Raw genomic sequence first — 22,352 nt, 5'->3', positions numbered from 1 at the left:
CCTGTGCTACTTGCTCTCTGACTCGTGGTTAAAATAGCGTTGGCCTTCGAGAAGGCCTAGGGTGATAAATTTTTGGTCCCTCCCACTATAAATCAAAATCTGATTGGTTAATTCATCTGTCACTTCCTACATAAACATACACTGCCAGGGTCTTCTGTCCCAGCAATGAAGTCCAAACCAATGAGTGAGCCAGCTTTAAACCCTTCACAGCCTAGAGACAACAAACAAAAAAATCTCATTATATAACTCTGTTTTAATGTTTTCAGGACAGTAACCCTTTCATTTCTGAAGCAAATTTGATTGAAAATGAGGCCAAATTAGAAGAGAAAAATTATAATGAAATTAAGAAGGAATGAAAACAATTAAGGGGCGGCACAGTGGTGTAGTGATTAGCACTGTCACCTCACAGCAAGAAGGTCCTGGGTTTGAGCTCAGTGGCTGGCGAGGGCCTTTCTCTGTGGAGTTCGCACGTTCTCCCCTTGTCTGCCCAGGTTTCCTCCGGGTGCTCCGGTTTCCCCCACAGTCCAAAGACATGCAGGCTAGGTTAACTGGTGACTCTAAATTGACCATAGGTGTGAATGTGAATGGTTGTGTGTCTCTATATGCCAGCCCTGCGATGACCTGGCGACTTGTCCAGGGTGTACCCCGCGTCTCGCCCATAGTCAGCTGGGATAAGCTTCAGCTTGCCTGCGACCCTGCACAGGATAAGCGGCTACAGATAATGAATGGATGAAAACAATTAAAGAAACATTTGAAGTGCTGATATGTTTGGGCCTTCTCTGAAGGCCTAGAAGGCCCTGACAGTTCCCCTCTGGGTAGCACAGTGATCAGCACTGTCATCTCACAGCAAGAAGGTTCTGGGTTTGAACCTCATGGCCAACTGGGGCCTTTCTGTGTGGAGTTTGCATGTTATCCCATTGCCTGTGTGGGTTTCCTCCAGGTGCTCCAGTTTGCTCCCACAGTCCAAAGACATGTGGATTATGTCAACTGGCTACTCTAAATTGCTCAATGAGCACTTTCACATTACCCATAATGCTTTGCGCCTCAGGGGGTAACCAAAATATAAACAAACTAAAACAACATGGCATCACACACTGACAGTAACCTTTCAAATGTAAATTTCCCTAAAACCTTCGAATAAGTGTCAAAACTAACTAAACCAAAGCTTAAAGAAATCTGCAAAGCTTTTTCTGTGGACTTCGAGAAATCAATCGGTAAAAAAGCATTTGTAAATATCGTATCAAATGCTTTGAATATCTTTACTTCGGGTGACCATCAGCAGTCTTCTCCCTCTGCCAACATGGGGGTTCCAACAATGGCTTACCTGCCTTAGTAAAAAGATTGGCAGAAGAGCTGAGAAAGATCAACACTGATCATAGAAGAATCCACAGTGAAATAGTTTTTGCTGGGTGCTGGTTATAACGAGAAAGCCAAAAGAAAATACCATGCTTCATGCACGGGAACACAAGTAAGGAATTCACTCAGTCAAGTAAGTACTGTACTGTAAACACAGCAGAACTGTCATATTTCTTTTTTAAGTCTACTTTGATTTCCTCCATTCTGATTTTCTGAAAGCTCATATGCTACCAGATTACGACAATCTTTGGGCTGTTAGAGGAAGCTGTTAGGATTACAGGGTCAAATACTACATGTAAGCTTACTTACACTGCATTGTTAGCACTTTGTTTTGGGAGCTGATCCTTCAATAAAGTTGCCCTTTTCAGTTCTTTGACTTGTCCTTGTTTTTCGGTTTTCACACTTTTTATGACTAAACACAAAGACAGAGGGGTTGTAGGCTTCGTGACTTGGATCATCAGAGTTTACTCCAACAGTGTGCAGAACACAGTTGCATATTGTTTGTTGGTGTAAAATTCTGACAGCGAATACTGTCTAACCACGCTTGTCGACCCTTAGCTTCTTTAGGTATTCTATAAAACTTTAAGGCAGGATTCCTTTTACGGTTATTTGAACAAGTTTGTGCACAGCAAAAGTTGTTATTCCCCATGTGAATTCGAAGAAATGACTGAGGATATCTGACTCACTAAACAAATATAGCACCTGGTTACCCCCCAAGGCATTATGGATATGTGAAAGTAGAGAATAGATGTGAATGGAAATGTGAATGGTGTACACCGCCTCTCACTTTAAGGTCCACTGGTATTAGCTCCAGCTTCCCCTGTGACCCTGGGGGATAAGTGGTATAGATAATAGAAGGATGGGTGGAGTGTCCACAATAGAATAATTCCATCCATCCATCCATTATCTGTAGCCGCTTATCCTGTTCTACAGGGTTGCAGGCACGCTGGAGCCTATTGCAGCTGACTATGGGCGAGAGGTGGGGTACACCTTGGACAAGTCGCCAGATCATCGCAGGGCTGACACATACAGACACACAACCATTCACACCTACAGTCAATTTAGAGCCACCAATTAACCTAACCTGCATGTCTTTGGCCCGTGGGGGAAACCAGAGCACCCGGGGGAAACCCAGGCAGACACGGGGGAGAACATGCAAACTCCACACAGAAAGGCCCTTGCCAGCCACTGGGCTCAAACCCAGGACCTTCTTGCTGTGAGGCGACAGTGCTAACCACTACACCACCGTGCCGCCCACAATAATTACATGATAATACAATAATATATCAGAATGAGTGCATTAATATAAACCTGTGATTTGAATTACAGCTGGATGTACTAACAGAGCTGCTGTTATAGAAAATGAATCAGCACTGACTGGATTCAATAATTCAACAGTGCTTTGGTATAAATACAACCCCGATTCCAAAAAAGTTGGGACAAAGTACAAACTGTAAATAAAAACGGAATGCAATAATTTACAAATCTCAAAAACTGATATTGTATTCGCAATAGAACATAGACAACATATCAAATGTCGAAAGTGAGACATTTTGAAATTTCTTGCCAAATATTGGCTCATTTGAAATTTCATGACAGCAACACATCTCAAAAAAGTTGGGACAGGGGCAATAAGAGGCTGGAAAAGTTAAAGGTACAAAAAAGGAACAGCTGGAGGACCAAATTGCAACTCATTAGGTCAATTGGCTATGGACCCTTTTCACGTGACGTCACGACAAATGCGGCCGCCATTTTGGACATGTACTACCAGTAGTTTACCACAGCCAGCATTGAGGAACGGCAGCAAAGAAAATTTTTATTTTCAGCAAGACTTCCATCATGCCACTATATTGTTGTGCACCTGGATGTAGTAACCATCAACAAACAAGGCAAGGGTTATCATTTTATCGGATCCCGGTAGATGGATAGCGGCCATAAACAGAAAAGATTGGCAGCCCTCGGCATACCAGCGCTTGTGCAGTGACCACTTTGTTGGAGGTAAGACGAATAAAATTAGCCAGAAAAGGCATTACATTGCTGTTAACATTCTGTGGCGGTGAGTGTGTAACCAAATAGGCTAAAATAACCCATTGTAACCGCTTTGTTCTTCTGTAGTAGCTATTCGCTAACGACATTAGCTAGCGTTGTGTTCCTTTGCTGTTGGTAGACTGTAGGACAGATCAGAGGCAGTGTCCTACAAAAAGCGCTTAATCTGAGGGGGAGCAAGCCGGAGCGCGCTCCGGAACCTCGGGCGTTGGCTCCGGCAGCTATTTACACTGGATCCGGTGATCCGACACCTCTTTTGACTATGTAACAAAAAAACAAACAAACAAATAATTAAATAAAAAAAATGCAAGTTTATTTAGTGTTAATGTCTGATTTTGATATGTCTTGTTGGTGATTTCTCTCATGAAACGACATCCACAAAATATCTGCAGATGAACTTAATTTGCAGTGTTATTACAAAACATGCCCAGAAGCGCAGCGCCGCGCCCCCCTCTCCCCCTCTTTTTTTCCGCACCGGAGCCGCTCATCCTCTGCGCTCCGGGACCTCCCACTTTACAAATTAAGCACTGCCTACAAATAAGTGTTCAAACAAGAGTTTTCAGATCAATACCTGTGTATGGCGATGGGTTTTTAACGACATAGGTATAAAGATCATGTGGGCCGAAGTCAGGTAAAGATGAGGGCTTCGTGTACTTCCGTACGTCAGTGAACAATCCAGGCGGAAGCAGATAAACGTCGCTCTCTAAGCCTGCTAACCTCAATTTTTGCAAATACCTCTCCCTCTGCTCGCCCTGTAAATGCCCTACGTCGCTGGATAGCGAAGGTGTTTTCTGCATCTCGCTCCTTTTTCTTGTATGTTCTCCGTTTGTCGCCTTCCTCGCATTCAAACCAATTCGAGCCGAAGTCCGCTACATGTCCAAAATGGTGGTCGCGTTTACGAAGGTCATGTGACTGAAAAGGGTCTATAGGTCATTAACATGACTGGGTATAAAAAGAGCATCTTGGAGTGGCAGCGGCTCTCAGAAGTAAAGATGGGAAGAAGATCATCAATCCCCCTAATTCTGCGCCGACAAATAGTGAAGCAATATCAGAAAGGAGTTCGACAGTGTAAAATTGCAAAGAGTTTGAACATATCATCATCTACAGTGCATAATATCATCAAAAGATTCAGAGAATCTGGAAGAATCTCTGTGTGTAAGGGTCAAGGCCGGAAAACCATACTGGGTGCCCGTGATCTTCGGGCCCTTAGACGGCGCTGCATCACATACAGGCATGCTTCTGTATTGGAAATCACAAAATGGGCTCAGGAATATTTCCAGAGAACATTATCTGTGAACACAATTCACCGTGCCATCCGCCGTTGCCAGCTAAAACTCTATAGTTCAAAGAAGAAGCCGTATTTAAACATGATCCAGAAGCGCAGACGTCTTCTCTGGGCCAAGGCTCATTTAAAATGGAATGTGGCAAAGTGGAAAACTGTTCTGTGGTCAGACGAATCAAAATTTGAAGTTCTTTATGGAAATCAGGGGCGCCGTGTCATTCGGACTAAAGAGGAGAAGGACGACCCAAGTTGTTATCAGCGCTCAGTTCAGAAGCCTGCATCTCTGATGGTATGGGGTTGCATTAGTGCGTGTGGCATGGGCAGCTTACACATCTGGAAAGACACCATCAATGCTGAAAGGTATATCCAGGTTCTAGAGCAACATATGCTCCCATCCAGACGACGTCTCTTTCAGGGAAGACTGCATTTTCCAACATGACAATGCCAAACCACATACTGCATCAATTACAGCATCGTGGCTGCATAGAATAAGGGTCCGGGTACTGAACTGGCCAGCCTGCAGTCCAGATCTTTCACCCATAGAAAACATTTGGCGCATCATGAAACAGAAGATACGACAAAAAAGACCTAAGACAGTTGAGCAACTAGAATCCTACATTAGACAAGAATGGGTTAACATTCCTATCCCTAATCTTGAGCAACTTGTCTCCTCAGTCCCCAGACGTTTACAGACTGTTGTAAAGAGAAAAGGGGATGTCTCACAGTGGTAAACATGGCCTTGTCCCAACTTTTTTGAGATGTGTTGTTGTCATGAAATTTAAAATCACCTAATTTTTCTCTTTAAATGATACATTTTCTCAGTTTAAACATTTGATATGTCATCTATGTTCTATTCTGAATAAAATATGGAATTTTGAAACTTCCACATCATTGCATTCCGTTTTTATTTACAATTTGTACTTTGTCCCAACTTTTTTGGAATCGGGGTTGTATGTGACGAGTCATGGAATCTATGGACACATGTCGGCCGAAACGAATCCGAGAAAATCGCAAAAGAAGCATTAATTAATTAATTAATTAATTAATTAATGCTTTTTTTGCGATTTTCTCGGATTCGTTTCGGCCGACATGTGTCCGTGGATTCCATGACTCGTCACATATGTTAATTACTGTTCTGCACAAGTATATAGCAGTCTGGGTTTTCTAGACACAGATTAGCCTACACTCACAGGAAAAGGGTTCTTCAAGAAGTTCTACAATCATTCAGTGTAACACAGTCATTACCTCCAAGCTTGTGCACCCTAGCTTTATAAGCCTATATGCTTATAAGACTAAGAACCTTGTTCTAAGGCATTTTTATGATGTACATAAAAAGGGGCGGGGGAGGGGGGGAGAACACTGGCTGTGGTGAATTGCTTATAGATGTGAATGTGTGCCCTAAGATTGACTTGTGTCCCATTCAGAGTGTATTCCCACCTCATACCCAGTGTTCCCAAGATTAGCTCTAGATTCACTCTTACCAGTATAAAGCAGTTACTTGAGGATGAATGATGCAAAATAGTACAGTATGGTAATATTAACTAGATCTTTTATAGATCCTCATCACAATATGCCATCATAGTGCTTGCAGTTTTACTGACTGTGACTTTAATGGTGCTATGTGTAAAAATCTACAATAATTTTAGTTTCAAATATTCAAAAAATGAACTACAATTGTTAACAAAATGTGAAGAAATAACAGTTTTGATGTTATGTCAAAGGTGTCTATGGATTGTGCTGCACAGCTATCTACTGAAGTTAGCATGCTAACCAGTAAGAATGCCCATAAGAATGCCCATGATGACTCTAAGAGTAAGTCGCTACCAGTTACATACACGTTAGCCTCTGACCCAGCAAACACAAAAACGTTTATATAACGTTGTATAAACGTTTGGCTAATGTTTCAGAAATGTTACAAAATAACGTTTATAAAACTTATAACAACACATTTTTGTTATTGCACTTAAGTTTATTTCATTCCTCTTTGCAAGTTCAACAAAACCGATTTGAGAGCTGAGTTTTTTTACATAGACAATATTCACATTTACATATAAAGCCCTCATGAACAGCAAAAATGATAAAGATACTAGTATTAAAAATTTATCTAAATTTATTAAAGAAGCCTTAAAAGTTGAAATAAAAAAGCAAATTAAATCAAATAAGTTGTTTGGCCAATATGTTAAATGGCTTTAGTCCATAAAGTCTATATCCGTCTAAATTAGTCCATAAGTTGAGGCTTTCCTCATTCATCCCCCTGGTCTTCCTCTGCAGCTGCAGGATTGATCGATGAAGGAGATTTTCTAAGATAACTTCTAAGTGGACCCGGCCTTCTCGATCTTGTCCCAACAGCAACACGCTCAAAATGGCGCTACTTCCGGTCCCTGTGCCTGCGCAAAGACGTAGGTCGCGCAGGCACAGGGAACCAGCAAACAAAATGCCAGGGCCAAAAGGGCGTGTATTTTAGCAAATATAAAACGACGAATGGTCGTCTATCCAAATTATTCAAACCATACTTGATAATTACGAGACTAGAGCCACACATTTAATGATTTATCTATCTATCTATCTAGATCTACATCTAAAAAATATTTAGATCGAAGGTTTTTTTTCAACGTTTATTAAACGTTTATACAACCACTTATTTCCCATAAAATTATTCCCATGTTTTTTGATACTTTTTAAAAACATGTCATCATGTAGTGTTTATAATCACACAATTAATTGTAGAAATTTTAATATTATCTGTTTTAGCCAGAAGTCTCTGAATATGTATAACGTTTTATAAACGTTTCATAAACGTTGTGAATGAAACGTTTTAAAGAGAACGTTTATAAAGCGTCAATAAAACGTTACTCATTTACTGATTATTTTGATAATTGTAATACAATCATTATGACATCTTAATATCTAAAAATACCAAGAGATGATAAAAAATGTGCCACGGGTCAGCAAATATGACTTTATTAAATTTTCACCAACGTTTCATAAACGTTTAATAAAACCTAACCTTAATGCAACCCAAATGAAATGTTTTATAAACGTTTTGTGTTTGCTGGGGAGCAATCTATTTACAGACTGCTGAAAGCTAAGGAAAAGAGAAGCAAATAAACTGCTGCAATCTGCAGAAACATTTAGAATCCAGGCACTGAAACGTGGATTTGCAGTTACCATTTTTGGAGACGGGAAAAGAGAGAAAAAAGGAACCCTACTAGAAGAAAGTGAATCACAATGCCATGCAACAGTATTTGGACGAACTAAGGCCATTATTAAAAAATGTTCTGTTTCCGGTCCACTGGCCGGGTGAGTGCCTTTTGTGCGGTTGAAATTTTTTTTTTAACGCTGGTTTTTCGACATTTTTTTCGGGTTCGTAAATCTAAAATCAAACTTGACATTTACGCATTCCCAGGGCTTTCCACTAAGGCTCATACGTACTAGCCAGCCATGACAAATAAGTAGCCAGCCGGGAGGGAGTAAACACAAACTCCTGTGCACGCAGTTCCTAGGATTAAATGTATTTTCCACAGACCATTTATTTATTCACTTTACTCAAATACAAAGTAAAATGGCAGTAAATCTTCTCTCTTTTCTTGCGTATTGCATCATGAGGCGTTCCTGGCTTGTAAATCTCTTATTTTCGGTGCATGACACATTCACGCAACTGAGCATGCTATGAATTAACAACGACAACGATCTGCAGTGGTGGCTATACAATTAAACACTCAGCGAACATTTCTCCATTTGTGTATGAAAATACACTCCAACGACTCAGTTTGGTTTCATTTACAACCAACGGTGTCTTTTGATGCCAGCACGTAATTGAACGAGAGAAGACTGGTTTACCGGAGACAAAAATAAGTGTCATCTCTGCTTCTGTTCCGTCCGATGTCTCCTCCGACGGCCCCGACACACTACTGCCTCCGCCGAGTGCGCGCGCACACACACCGCATGTCGGGGCCGCGGATGAGTTACTCTCCCTTGATCAACGAAGTCTGCGGGGAATTTGTGGCTATTATCGGTACAAACAGCGCGAATCACAACTTAAATGAGTGCGGTTCAGTTTGACATTATTGTCAGTCCGTTAGATAAACATTTAATTTTATTAAAATTGAAAATTAATATTTAGAGCCTGTGGGCTACAAAAATAATAGTCATTAAAGTAGCCGGCTGGACCTAATTGTGTAGTCGGCTGTATGGCTGGCAGCCGGCGCTTGTGGAAAGCCCTGCATTCCGCGCAGAATATAGAATTGAATCAGCTCTGCGCATGCGCAGTGCGACACAAAAAAATGGCAGCCACCATGAAGGAAGGAGATCCGTAGTTTTCAAACATTTGCTTAAGTGTGAAATCGCAAAATGGTATTCTAGCGAACAACAAAATAGTAAAGATTCAGAAAAACAAATCATTCAGTGATCATTTTAATAGTGTAATTTCATCCGAACTAGGCCTAACGGTCAATTTAGAACTACAAAAAGTCCGTGTGTCGGACATTTTAAGTACCTTTGTAAAAGTTTTGCAAATGTTGCAGTCAGCATTTAAAATGCTAACTTAAAGTTTTTGTACAAGTTTCAGTTGATTAAACTGTCAGATTTTATTAAATGTGTCTGCTTTTGTAATAAAAAAGTACTGAAAGAAAAAGCAAACACATAAATCCCTCCCTCCCGACTGAAAATGTTTTTGCTCACCTGGTGGACAGGAAACGGATTTTTTTTAAGGATGGCCTAAGCACAAAACACAACCAAAGACTGGATTACAGACCCTACACTCACACACCTAGACATGGTAAAGAATCTTGTTTTTAGATTGTCTGCATACACTTTGAGTGAGTATAAAAGTTATAGTCCCTAGAAGCTCATGAACAGTTTTCCAGTGGCTGGGTGAAAGATCTGCAAATTAACAAGTCAGCAACTACAAGAGTATAGTCATACTTGCAATGGTAAGGTGGCACTCTTCTTTTGGGCCCAAACATAATGTAAAACTTTCAGAAACATTCAGCTATGATTATTTTGTCATAGGCAGTGGGTTTGATCAGCCGCATCATTAATAAAAATCCCTGCCATGTTACAAGTTGTAGTGGTCTTCTGCACTACAGATACGCCTGTTGCTGTGGCTGTTTCTTGCTGAAAACAGAGCTATGCAAGTTATAACGCAAACGATAGGCTTGTCAGCACACATGAAGATTATAAGATAGCAGTGCTATCTTGAGCAACATACTGATAGTTTCAGCAGTCTGGTCAAATTATATGTATTATTTCCATGCTGTTAGTTAGTAGTTAGCCATTTTTTAGTCTGATGGCCTTAAAATTAGGTTGTATGAACCCAGTAGTGGATCAATTAAAAATAGCTTTACGATATATTCAGTGAGCAATAATTCAATGAGAATGGTGGTGGTGCATCCAGAGGGAAGGAGGAGCAGGGACTGTGCATTTCCTTGTTTCTTATGATAGGTGTGGACACCCCAACTTTTTGGTGATATACTGCCCCCTATTCATTTGGAATGTGGAGTAGGAATTTGCCAAATGGCCCAATCATATACATAGCACCAGGAGCGTTTCAGGAAAACCGGATGCCAAGAGGAGCGTTGAATAAACTGATGTGAGAGTAAAACATTTACTTAAAGTTCATTCCTGTATACTTCAGCAGTGTACACGATCAAATCTTTTAGGATGTTATTTTGGTTTAAATATTTTAAATGTTTAAAGTAACCACTTGGATTTTAATACATAACTGAAAAAGCTGTGTGTACTGATGGTGCTATAAATTACAAACCCCATTTCCAGAAAAGTTGTGATATTTTACAAAATGCAATAAAAACATAAATCAGTGATTCATGTGAACCTTTATTTAACTGGCAAAAGTGCAAAGAAAATATTTCAATAGTTTTACTGACCAACTTAATTGTATTTTGTATATATCAACAAAGTGAGAATTTGATGCCTGAAATAGACCAAAAAAAAAAAGTTGGGACAGAGGCATGATTACCATTGTGTGACATCACCTTTCCTTTTAGTAACACTTTTTAATTGTATGGGATCTGAGGATATTAATTGCTACAGTTTTGCAACTGCAATTTTTGTCTATTCTTGCGTGATACAACACTTCAGCTATTCAACAGTCCATGGTCGCCGCTGTCTGATTCTCCTCTTCGCGATGCGCCAGACATTCTCAATAGGAGACAGCTCAGGACTGGCAGCAGGCCAGTCAAGCACAAGCACTCTGTGTCTATGAAGCCATGCTGTTGTAGCCTGCGCAGAATGAGGCCTGGCATTGTCCTGCTGAAATAAGCAAGGACTTCCCAGGAAGAGACGATGCCTTGATGGCAACATGTGTCTCTCTAAAATCCCTATACATGCCTCTACAACAATGGTACCTTCACATACATGCAACTCACCCATGCCGTGGTACTGATGCACTCCCATACCATCAGAGATGCTGGCTTTTGCACCTTTCTCCAATAACCAACTGGATGGTTGTGTTCACCTTTGGCACGATGGAGAACTTGGCATCCGGTTTTCCTGAAAACAAGTGAAGCTGTGGACTCATCTGACCACAGCACAAGTTTCCACTGTCTTTCAGTCCATCTGAGATGAGTTCAGGCCCAGAGAAATCAGCAGCGTTTCTGCATAGAAGTGATGATTGGCTTCCTCCTCGCGTAATACAGTTTCAGGTTGCTTTTCTGGATGCAGCGGCAGACTGTATTAAGTGACAACGATTTTCCAATACTCCTGAGCCCATGTGGCTATATTTGCCACATTAGCATAACAGCTTCTCAGGCAGCGCCGCCTGAGCGCTCAAAGGTCACTCACATTCAACAGTGGTTTATGACCTTGTCCTTTATGCACTAAGATGTCTCCGAATTCCCTGAATCTTTTCAAAATATTATATACTATAGATTTTGAAAGACTGAAAATCTTGCATTGAGAAATGTTATTTTTGAATTGACTAACAATTCTCTCATGAATTTTGGCACAAAGGAGTGAGCCACGACCGATCCTTGCTTGCAAAGACTGAGCCTTTGGCACTGCTCCTTTTATACCCAATTAACCTGCTTATTGTGGAATCTTCCAAAATGGTGTTACTTGAATATCCTGTAAACTTTTCAGCCTTATTTTGCCTCTGTCCCAATTTTTTTTGAGTGTGTTGCAGGCATCAAATTCTAACTTTGTTTATATTTACAAAATACAATTAAGTTGGTCAGTAAAACGATTGAAAATCTTTTACTAATATTTTTGTCAGTTAAATAAAAGTTCACGTGAATGAACAAATCACAGATTTTTGGTTTTAAGGCATTTTGGAAAATATCCCAACTTTTCTGGAAATGGGGTTTGTATCACTGTGGCAGCGGGGGGCGTGGTCAGGGGCCGGTTTGTGAATGGAGAGCGAAGCCGGGGAAGGTGAGCGGCAAAGTGGAAGCACCTGTTGTGAATTAATGTGCTGTGTTTGTGTGCAGTGAGAGGAAGCAGATAAAAGGGGGAGAAGAGCAGAGAGTCCTTGGTCTCCCCTGGCGTTGAAATCACATCTGTGCAGTGGCACACAAGTGTTTATTTGAGTCAGGTGAAAAGTGTGTTTGTTTTGTTAAGTTGTGGTTTTCAATAAAACCCAAACATGAACCTGATCCTGTCTGCCTGTTTTCAGTGTTGACCATAATCAGGGAAGTGTTACAATCACATACCTGCAATTTTTTTTCATCACAGAAGAATAAACCTTTATTTGTCACATGCACACTTCAAGCACTGCGTGATTCATCCTCTGCGTTTAACCCATCTGTAGCAGTGAACACACTCACACACACCCAGAGCAGTGGGCAGCCAGACTACAGCGCCCGGGGAGCAGTCAGGGGTTAAGTACCCTGCTCAAGGGCACTTCAGCCCAAGGCTGCCCCACAGGTTTTCACCATAGACATAGGTAAAAAAGATGCCATTACATTTTAGCCAAGTACTAGTAGACTTTCCTGTAATATTGGTATACAGTTTTAATACACCTGTATTTTAAATTAAGATCAGGTGTAATGTGTGTCGAGAGAACATACTATGAATAACTCTTTGTGCTGATATAACAATGGCTTACCCCAGACAACATGCAGGCTGTGTGGTTGTACAGAACCGTGCAGTGATGGTTTTCCTGGGCTGCCTGGTTGGTCTGGCAATGTTCTGTAGTCCACTACTGTGCTAGATACATTGTGACCCTCTGGTCCTGCCACAGACACCTATTTAACACAAGAAAGTGATGGACCACAAGAACTACTTAAGGAAACAGACACATTCAGATTTCATTTATACTATCTTTACGTTTTCCAGTGATGTGCGCTCAGACATTTATGTACAGTAGGTTGTACAGTTGTATGTTTACATACAACATGTTCAACTGTGTGCTGGTCTGGGGAAACTCTACACATGCTGAAATTTTGACTTTTCAATACAGTACCAGTCAAAAGTTTGGACACACCTCACCACACATTCAAAGGTTTTTCTGTATTTTGACTATTTTCTACATTGTGGAACAATACTGAAAACATCAAACCTATAAAATAACAATAAAATAACAATAAAAATAATAAAAATAATTTTTTTTGTTAGCCCTGTAATGACCTGGCCACTTGTCCAGGGTGTACCCCGCCTCTCGCCCGTAGTCAGCTGGGATAGGCTCCAGCGTGCCTGCGACCCTGTAGAAGGATAAAGCGGCTAGAGATAATGAGAGAGATGAAATTTTTTTGTTTGTTTTTGTATTTCTTTCTTGCTTGTTTGTGCAACATCGGTTCTGCAAACATCCAGTACACCCGCCAGACACTTTTAGTCATCGGTGACCAACATCAGGTATCTATTTCGAGCGACTTTCTCTTCACGCATAACAACCCAGATGGCATAGCGAGACCGCCGGGCTCTCCGTGGATTGTTGTCAGGTCTAGGAGGCGGTGCAGACGGAGGAGGGAGAAGAAGCAGAAGCGGGACTGCAGGTCCGGTGCTATGCTAAGGCTAAGAAAACAACCACACAAGCCACCTCTACCGAGCCTGTATCTCTCCAATGCCAGATCCCTGGTGCATAAAACGGATGATCTGGAATTACAACTCGCTGGAAATCGCTATGTTCGGGACTGCTGTGTTTTAATTATCACAGAAACCTGGCTTCATCCGGAAATACCCGATGCTAGCTTGCAGCTAGTAGGCCGCACTCTGCTTCGCTGGGATAGAAATGAGAACTCCGGTAAGAGCAGAGGGGGAGGGCTCTGTATTTACATGCAAGATAATTGGTGTAACAATGGAACAATTATAGATAAACACTGTTCCCCAGACCTCAAGTACATGTCTGTAAGATACCGGCCTTTTTTTCTACCGAGAGAGCTAAATGTAGTGATTGTCACAGCTGTGTATATTCCACCTGACGCCAGTGTAAACACAGCGCTCTCTCTCCTGCTGAACACCATAAACAAACAGCAGCGGGCCCACCCTGACGGTGTTCACATAATCGCAGGAGACTTTAATAAGGCCAACTTGAAGACTGTACTGCCGAAGTTTTACCAACACGTTAAGTGTTCTACTAGAGGGGAGAACACTCTGGATCATGTTTACTCCAACATCAAGTATGCGTACAGAGCCATACCCCTCCCCCACCTCGGCCAGTCAGACCATCTTTCCCTCCTGCTCTCCCCAGCCTACACCCCCCTCAGACGCAGAGCCAGGCCCACCACAAGGACTATCACAACCTGGCCTGACAACGCACTCTCCAAACTACAGGACTGCTTTAAACAGACAGATTGGGACTTATTTGAACACCAGGAGCTGGAGACATTCACAGGAACGGTGCTGGACTATATCAAGTTCTGCATCGGGAATGTGACGGTGGATAAAAACATCCGGGTCTTCCCAAACCAGAAACCCTGGATGACCAGCCAGGCCCGCTCACTCCTCAGGGCTCGCGATGCTGCCTTCAGGTCAGGTGATAGAGCTCTGTACAGAGCTGCTCGAGCTGATCTGAAAAGAGGAATAAGTAAAGCCAAGGCGGACCACAGGCTGTGCATAGAGTCCCACCTGTCCAGCAACAACACACAGGAGGTGTGGCAGGGCATTCAGGACATCACGAACTTCAGAGACTGTGATGTGTCAACAGGAGACTGGAGTGTGCCGCTAGCAGAGGAGCTAAATCGCTTCTTTGCTCGCTTTGAAACATCTCAGCAGCACTCATCTGCTCCTGCCCTGCCCCCACCACCACACAGTTCCTACACCACTCCTTTCACTGTACAGGAGCACGATGTCAGACGGGTGCTCCTGGCAGTGAACCCCAAGAAAGCTGCCGGCCCAGATGGTGTACCTGGTAAGGTGCTCAGAGCGTGCGCCCACCAGCTTGCCCCTACCTTCACCAGGATCTTTAACCTCTCCCTGGCTCAGGCAGTCATCCCACCCTGCCTAAAATCTACAACAATAATCCCAGTGCCGAAGAAGTCTCCCGTCACCAGCCTGAATGATTACCGTCCTGTGGCCCTCACCCTGGTAATCATGAAGTGCTTCGAGAGACTAGTTCTTCAGCACATCAAGGACCACCTCCCCCCAGACTTCGACCCCTACCAGTTCGCATATCGCACAAACAGATCAACAGAGGACGCCATTGCCGTAGCTCTCCACTCTGCGCTAAGTCACCTGGAGCAGCAGCAGAGCTACGTCCGTATACTCTTTGTGGATTACAGTTCAGCTTTTAATACAATAATCCCGGATATCCCTATTAGAAAACTGGACACTCTCGGCCTCCACCCTCTCACATGTGCCTGGTTAAAGGACTTTCTTACTAACCGGCCCCAGACTGTGAGCCTTGGCCCCCACTTCTCCTCCACCCGCACGTTGAGCACCGGCTCTCCACAGGGCTGTGTGCTGAGCCCCCTCCTGTACTGCCTCTACACCCATGACTGTAGTCCGACCCACAACAACAACAACCTCATCGTCAAGTTTGCTGACGACACCACAGTGGTCGGACTCATCTCAAAGGGAGATGAGGCAGCCTACAGAGAGGAGGTCCTGAAGTTGGCAGCCTGGTGTTCAGAAAATAACCTCGCTCTGAATACCAAGAAAACCAAAGAGCTCACTGTTGACTTCAGGAAGCACAGCACTGACCTAGCCCCCCCTCTACATCAACAACGTGTATGTGGAGAGGGTCCACACCTTCCGGTTTCTCAGTGTCCTCATCGCTGCTGACATCTCCTGGTCAGCAAACATTACAGCAGTCATTAAGAAGGCTCAGCAGTGGCTACACTTCCTGAGAGTCCTCAGGAAGTACAACTTAAGCTCCAACCTGCTGCTGACCTTCTACCGCTCATCCATCGAGAGCATGCTGACGTACTGTATTACAGTATGGTATGGCAGCTGCACTGCTGTAGACAGGGAGAGGCTGCAGAGGGTAGTTAAGGCAGCACAGAAGATCATTGGCTGCCCTCTCCCCTCCCTGATGGACATTTACACCTCCCGCTGCCTTAGCAGAGCTAAGAATATTATCAAGGACAGATCCCACCCTGGCTTTGATCTGTTCGACCTGTTGCCCTCAGGGAGGGGCTACAGGTGCATCAGGACAAAGACAAATCAATTAAAAAACAGCTTCTTTCCAAAAGCCATAACCACCCTGAACTCGGATATGCTCTGACTTTATAGTCTATTTATTTTACTATTTTACTAATTTATAATGTGCAGTACTTTATAAGGTGACTCTCTATGCAATACTCTTATAATGTGCAATACCACACTCCATAATGTGAAACGCAACACATTCACCTCAGGACTGTGCACCTTACACACAACACATACACCTCAGGACTGTGCACCTTACACACAACACATACACCTCAGGACTGTGCACCTTACACACAGCACATACACCTCAAGTCTGTGCACCTTACCTTACAATACTTAATAATGTGTAATAATTTATCTTATAATGTGACTCTCTCGTGCAATAATTTATAATGTGACTGTCTCTGTGCAATACTTTATATGTGCAATACCTCACTCCATAATGTGTAACACAACACATACACCTCAGACTGTGCACCTTACCCCCCTTACACCCCCCTTTTTTTTCCTTCTCCCCCCCCTCTGTCTCTCTCTCTACACGCTGTTTGCACTGTTATTGGAGATGCTTTAATCTCATTGTACATGTGTATAGTGACAATAAAGGCATTCTATTCTATTCTATTCTATATGGAAAATATATGGAATTATGTGGTTAAGAAAATAGTGTTAAAAAAAGAAAATATGTTAGATTCTTCAAAGTTGCCACCGTTTACCTTGATGATGCTTTGCACACTATTGGCATTATCTTACCCAGCTTCACGAGGTAGTCACCTGAATGCTTTTCAATTAACAGGTGTGTCTCATCAAAAGTTAATTAGTGGAATTTAATTAGTGGAATAGTAAATAATAAAAATACACATACATGTCAACTAGGGCTGAACGATCTATCGTTTTCGACCGAAAATCGCGATCTCAGACAACACAATTTTGGGATCGTCAAAGCCGCGGTTTTTCTCAGTGCTCCTAAACTGACCCATGTTTTGTTTCGTCAATAAATTGTCCTCATTTTTTACACTACAGACAAAAAAAAAATGACGTTCAGGAAAGTCTTGTGGCACTCAGTGTGAAAGAATTTTGTGAATATCTCCATCTGTTTTCGTGTAAATCCCCGTTGTTTGGAGGGAGCACTGTGAGGAAAAAGTGCGCTTTCTCTGTCTCTGTGTCTGAGCGCGTGGGTGGGGGAGGGGCTGCTCGCTCTCTCTCACACACACAGGAGGGAGGGGCCCTGCAATAGCGATTGCTACAGCCACTGCATCACTCTTCTTTCCCACAGGGGAATTGTTGGCTCTAGTTATAATTTATAATGCTTATGTACAATCTTTTACAAAAGTGCAATATTTTGATGCTGCTGAGCCATTGATCAACCTTTTTTTATCTCTGATATGTTGTAGATGGGAAAAGTAAAAGAAGCAAAAGTTTACTTAAGAAAGATGGCTCTCTTTTTATTATTTTAAGTTATTATAACTTGTTCCTCAGGCACTCAATGTTAATAAACAGGCCTACATTTGAAATCTGTTGACCTCAGTTTTCATTCTTGCATTAGCTTTATGGAATTCATTGTATTAATTAATTTGCACTGAAACTTGATTTAAAGAAAAAAAATCGTGGTTGAAATCGAAATCGCAATATCTGCCAGAAAAATCGCAATTCAATTTTTTCTTAAAATTGTTCAGCCCTAATGTCAACCTATACGGATTGTCCGGAAATTATACGGATTTTAGCTCATTTTAAGGGCGTACGGGCGTAGAAAAACAAAGTCTTACGGATTTTCAGTACTTTCTGACCTAAATTTATTTTGTGTATCTTACTTGAACATCGTCAGCTGATCATCGCAAAAACATACAAAAGCTCGATTTATAGACAAAGAACAGCGTGTATGCAGGGGCAGATAACCCAGACTATGTGAAACCGGATGTTTATTCCTCAAGCCTCGTGCAGTATCGTGACTGCGAGACTTCGCTCGTTCCGGTCATGCACACAATCTGCATTTAAACGCGCCAAACGGTCATTGTTCGAATGATTTTCTCATTGTGCAGAGCGACCACCTGAGAGATTTTGAATAGCGTCTGCTGAGTGAAAGAATGGGAACACCGAGAAAGAAAATGAGATACGGCGGGCGGTAGCTTCCTGAATGGAAGGAGACATTTAATGGTGTCATTGTTCAGGCGAAAAATGAGGAGTACGCGCACTGCACAGTTTGTGTGCGAGATATAAAAGTTGTGGCGTCTGGAGTTTACGACGTGAGGGAACACATGAGGTCCAAACTACATCAGCGAAATTTGCACCAGAAACAGAATCAGCCGCAAATGACGATGTTTGCAAAGCCTAAGACCGATGATCAACCAACAAGTGTAATAAGAGTAGAAGTTACGATCTAATTTTATTGCTCAGCACAATTTGCCGCTAGCCGTTGCGGACCACCTGACAGAACTGTTGCCGCGAATTTGCATGGACAGTACGATTGCGAAATCTATCAGCTGTAGGCGCACCAAAACAATGCAAATAATCAAAAAGAGCTTGGCCCCCGAAGCTACACTACCGATCATCCAGCACTGCCGGACATCGCCATTTTCCTTGATGATCGACGAATCCAATGACAAAAAGACGGACAAGCGACTGGCCGTTTTGGTGCAGATCTTCGACATAAACAGAGGGGCGAAATCAAGAATCATAGATATGCCCGTGTGCAATATCGGCACGGACGAGGCGATTTTCGACATGCTGGACGAAGTTCTCAGGCAAGTTATATTTACTTATTTATTTATTTATTAAGTTTGGTGCGATTCGAAGGCTATAAGGATTTTATGTTGATTTTATGGATTTCTTCCTCTGATACTACAGGTGGATGCCCAAAGGGGTTAACATGTATGAATACAGTAAATAGCCCTATTCCACAACTGTAGTAATCCATATTATGTCAAGAACTGCTCAACTAACTAAAGCAGGGGTGGGCAATTATTTTTTCCATGGGGCCACATGAGAAACAGACAATTTTGCGGAGGGCCGGACCAAAAGGCTGAACTAAATTCCGCATAATATTAATTGTATTTCTTTATATAAAGCAGTAAATAACATTGTTTTTACAAGCTGCTAAGACTGGTAAGAGTATGGAAAAAATGAGGTTGCCTTACAAAAAATGTCATTTATTCAATCAAATTTCCCAAAATAATGGTTAACAAAATGTGAAAGTTTGTACCTTTTTTCAGTCACATTCACCCCAAAGCACAATAAAGACATCACAATATTGTCTTTCTACTCCAAATATCAAGCAAGGTACATCATATTATAAGAATGATGCCCACATTTGTAGTCTAATCACTTCATTTGGTGTTTTTCAGTTTTTTATTTGTTCAGTGAGAGAAATCTAGTCTCTGTTGGTCTTTAACAAGTGCATCAAAGTCAGGTTGAATGTCTGAGGTGGAGATGCGAAGCACAGCTGACAGATGATCATCGGTGAGAGAGGATCTATACCTGGATTTGTTAAACTTCATCACTGAAAATGTTTGTTCACATGTGTAGGTAGAGCCAAAGAGAACAAACATCTTCTGAGCATGTCTCCTCATGTTTGGAAACTTCTCCTCCTTGAGAGAAGAGTAAAAATCCAGCAGTGTTCCTGACTTAAAGTGCTCTGCCAGTATCGCATCAGGCTACAGGTCAATGAGTTCCAGCTGAACATCACTGGGTGCATTATCCACATCACAAGTAAAGGGACAGGAAATCATCTGCATTTCACCCTCCATTGTTCTGAAATCTTTAAATCGCCTTAAAAACTCACCATGCAGCGCTCCTAACATAGTTGAGTACCTGCAGAGGTGGTCAGCTGATGGTGTGACTTCCTTCAGGGTTTGCATGTGAGTGAGATCATTGCTCTCCAGTTGCCTTGAAAGAAACTGCAACTTTGTCATGAATGCCTTCACCAGGCTGTGCATTTTGTGGACAAAAAGGCCCTTGCCTTGCAGTTTGGTGTTCAGTGCAGTCATCAATGCAGTCACATCAACAGCAAATGCAAAATCTGCCATCCAGTCCTCATTTGAGAGCTCTGGGATGCCTTTGCCTTTCTTCTCACAAAGCTCTCGGATCTCTGTTTTCAGGTCCCAAAATCTTTGTAGCAGTTTGCCCAGGCTGAGCCATCTGACAGCTGTGTGGTACCGTAGCTGACGTCACTGTGTTCAGTCTCGTACTCCTCTAACAGTGCAACAAACTGCCTGTGATTTAGTGCTCGTGCCCTGATGAAGTTTACTGTTTTTGTAACAACATCAATTACATGGTTAATTTTTAGCACTGACTTGCACAACACATGCTGATGTAAAATACAATGCAAAAATACCACTTTCTGATCTGCGTTGATTTCATTCACTTTATCTTGCAGACGTTTCAAAAGTCCGACATTTTTACCCATCATATTTGGACAACCGTCCGTTGTGACTCCTGCCAGTCTGTCCCATTTCAGTTCCAGTTTGTCCATGCATGCATTTACCTCCGTGAATAAATCGCTCCCTGTCGTCGTCCCTTTCAGTGAGCGCATTGCTGCCAGCTCCTCCGTAATCTTAAAGTCCGTTATCCCACGGACGAATATGAGTAACTGGGCTGTGTCACAGACATCACAGCTCTCGTCCAAAGCCAAGGAAAAAAAGTCAAAACTTGCCACTTCATGTTGCAGCTGAAGCTCCAGATTTCCCGCAATGTCCTCGATCCTTCTGGTCAGGGTTCGCCTGGACAGCGGGACTTGCTCAAATGCTTGTTTTTTTCAGGACATATTAGCGCTGCAGAGTCCACCAAGCACTCTTTCACAAATTCCCCCTCCGAGAATGACTTACTGTTTTTAGCGATTTTGTGGGAAAGCACAAAGCTGGTCTTGGTTGCTGCATCTACCTTTCTTCTTTTTACGGACATTTTGGGGGCTAAAGTCTTCTTGTGACCTGCTCGCAACGTCAATTTGGTGTAGGTATCAGATCTACAGATTGGCTCGGGCTCCGGTGCCTGCTGGTGACGTCACACTATGTGATTGGCTGGACCGTTTGAAGGATGACGTACAAGTTTGTGGTTGGTCTGGACAAATTATGGAAGTAGTTATCGCAGGATTAGGTTTTGTGGGATTTCATGTCACGTTCATGTCGCACGCATTGCGTTTTTGTTGAACACAACTTCAAAATAAAAGCAATGCACATTCAGTCCATGCATGGGGTAAAATTAGAAAATACGTTTATTTTGTAATTTCTAATTAACCTTACGCCGGCCGGTCAGAATGAACCAAAGGGCCGGATGCGGCCCGCGGGCCGTAAAATGCCCAGGTCTGAACTAAAGAGAAGTAACACTCCATCATTATTTTAAGACATGAAGTGTCTTTTAATTAATAAAAATAAAGAAATACGAGTGAATTAGAAGCTGTGTCCAAACTTTTGACTGGTATATGTGTGTATACATACAATATATGTGTGTGTGTGTGTGTGTATATTCTATCCACATTCGCTGGATATGAGTCATCGCGTGCTCCGATTGGCTACTCTACTACTAGGCTATCAGCTCATATACCATGAGAAGAGAAAAACAAAATGGTGGAGCATGTTGCTGAACCAACTGAGGACGAAATAAAAACTCTACTCGAAAACAAAACCACAAAAAATTATCAAGTATTTAAAAGAAACAGAAATAGCTGAAAGAATAGAGCCCCCACAAATGTATCCTATTCCACACTCCAGCCCAGTCAGTAGCAGTAATGCAACTTTAAGTTGGTTTGCCAACCACCAAAAAACCCTAAAGAAGAGGAAAAACCCCCAAAATACAAAAAAAGCAACAAAATATGGAATAAAAGCCTTTGATGGTAAGAGCGTATCTTTTTTTTATTTTTTAAGAATTATTATTATAGCATTTTTCACAAATTGCTGCTGTCATTTCACCGGTTTGTTTATATTCTAAGCGGAAATGATTTCGTCAGACATTTTGTATCAAGTTTTTATTTACTGAATTTGCAAAAAATAAAAATGCTCTGTTTCTCCAAATCCAGTGAATGTGGATAGAATAAAACAGTTATTCCACTCAATCTCTTCGTACATGGCTTATCACTATGCCGCTCGTCGGCTATCAGCTCAGGTATGACTCGATTTTGTGGAATAACTGTTAAATA

General features: G+C 42.1%; 1 protein-coding gene across 3 annotated transcripts in view; it reads right to left on the bottom strand.

Moving 5' to 3' along the window:
• The window catches only part of LOC132890578 (fibronectin type-III domain-containing protein 3a-like), a 181,543-nt gene that overhangs the window by 36,916 nt on the left and 122,275 nt on the right, over positions 1–22,352 (bottom strand). For all 3 annotated transcript variants that reach the window (XM_060927577.1, XM_060927580.1, XM_060927579.1), the window contains one exon: positions 12,747–12,885. In XM_060927577.1, the coding sequence (XP_060783560.1) occupies positions 12,747–12,885 (139 nt within the window). The remainder of the gene's footprint in view (positions 1–12,746; positions 12,886–22,352) is intronic.

This window comes from Neoarius graeffei, chromosome 8 (genome assembly GCF_027579695.1).
Source record: "Neoarius graeffei isolate fNeoGra1 chromosome 8, fNeoGra1.pri, whole genome shotgun sequence".
NCBI lineage: Eukaryota > Metazoa > Chordata > Actinopteri > Siluriformes > Ariidae > Neoarius > Neoarius graeffei.
The sequence above is the reverse complement of the archived record's forward strand: the minus strand, read 5'-3'. Positions and strand labels throughout refer to the sequence as shown.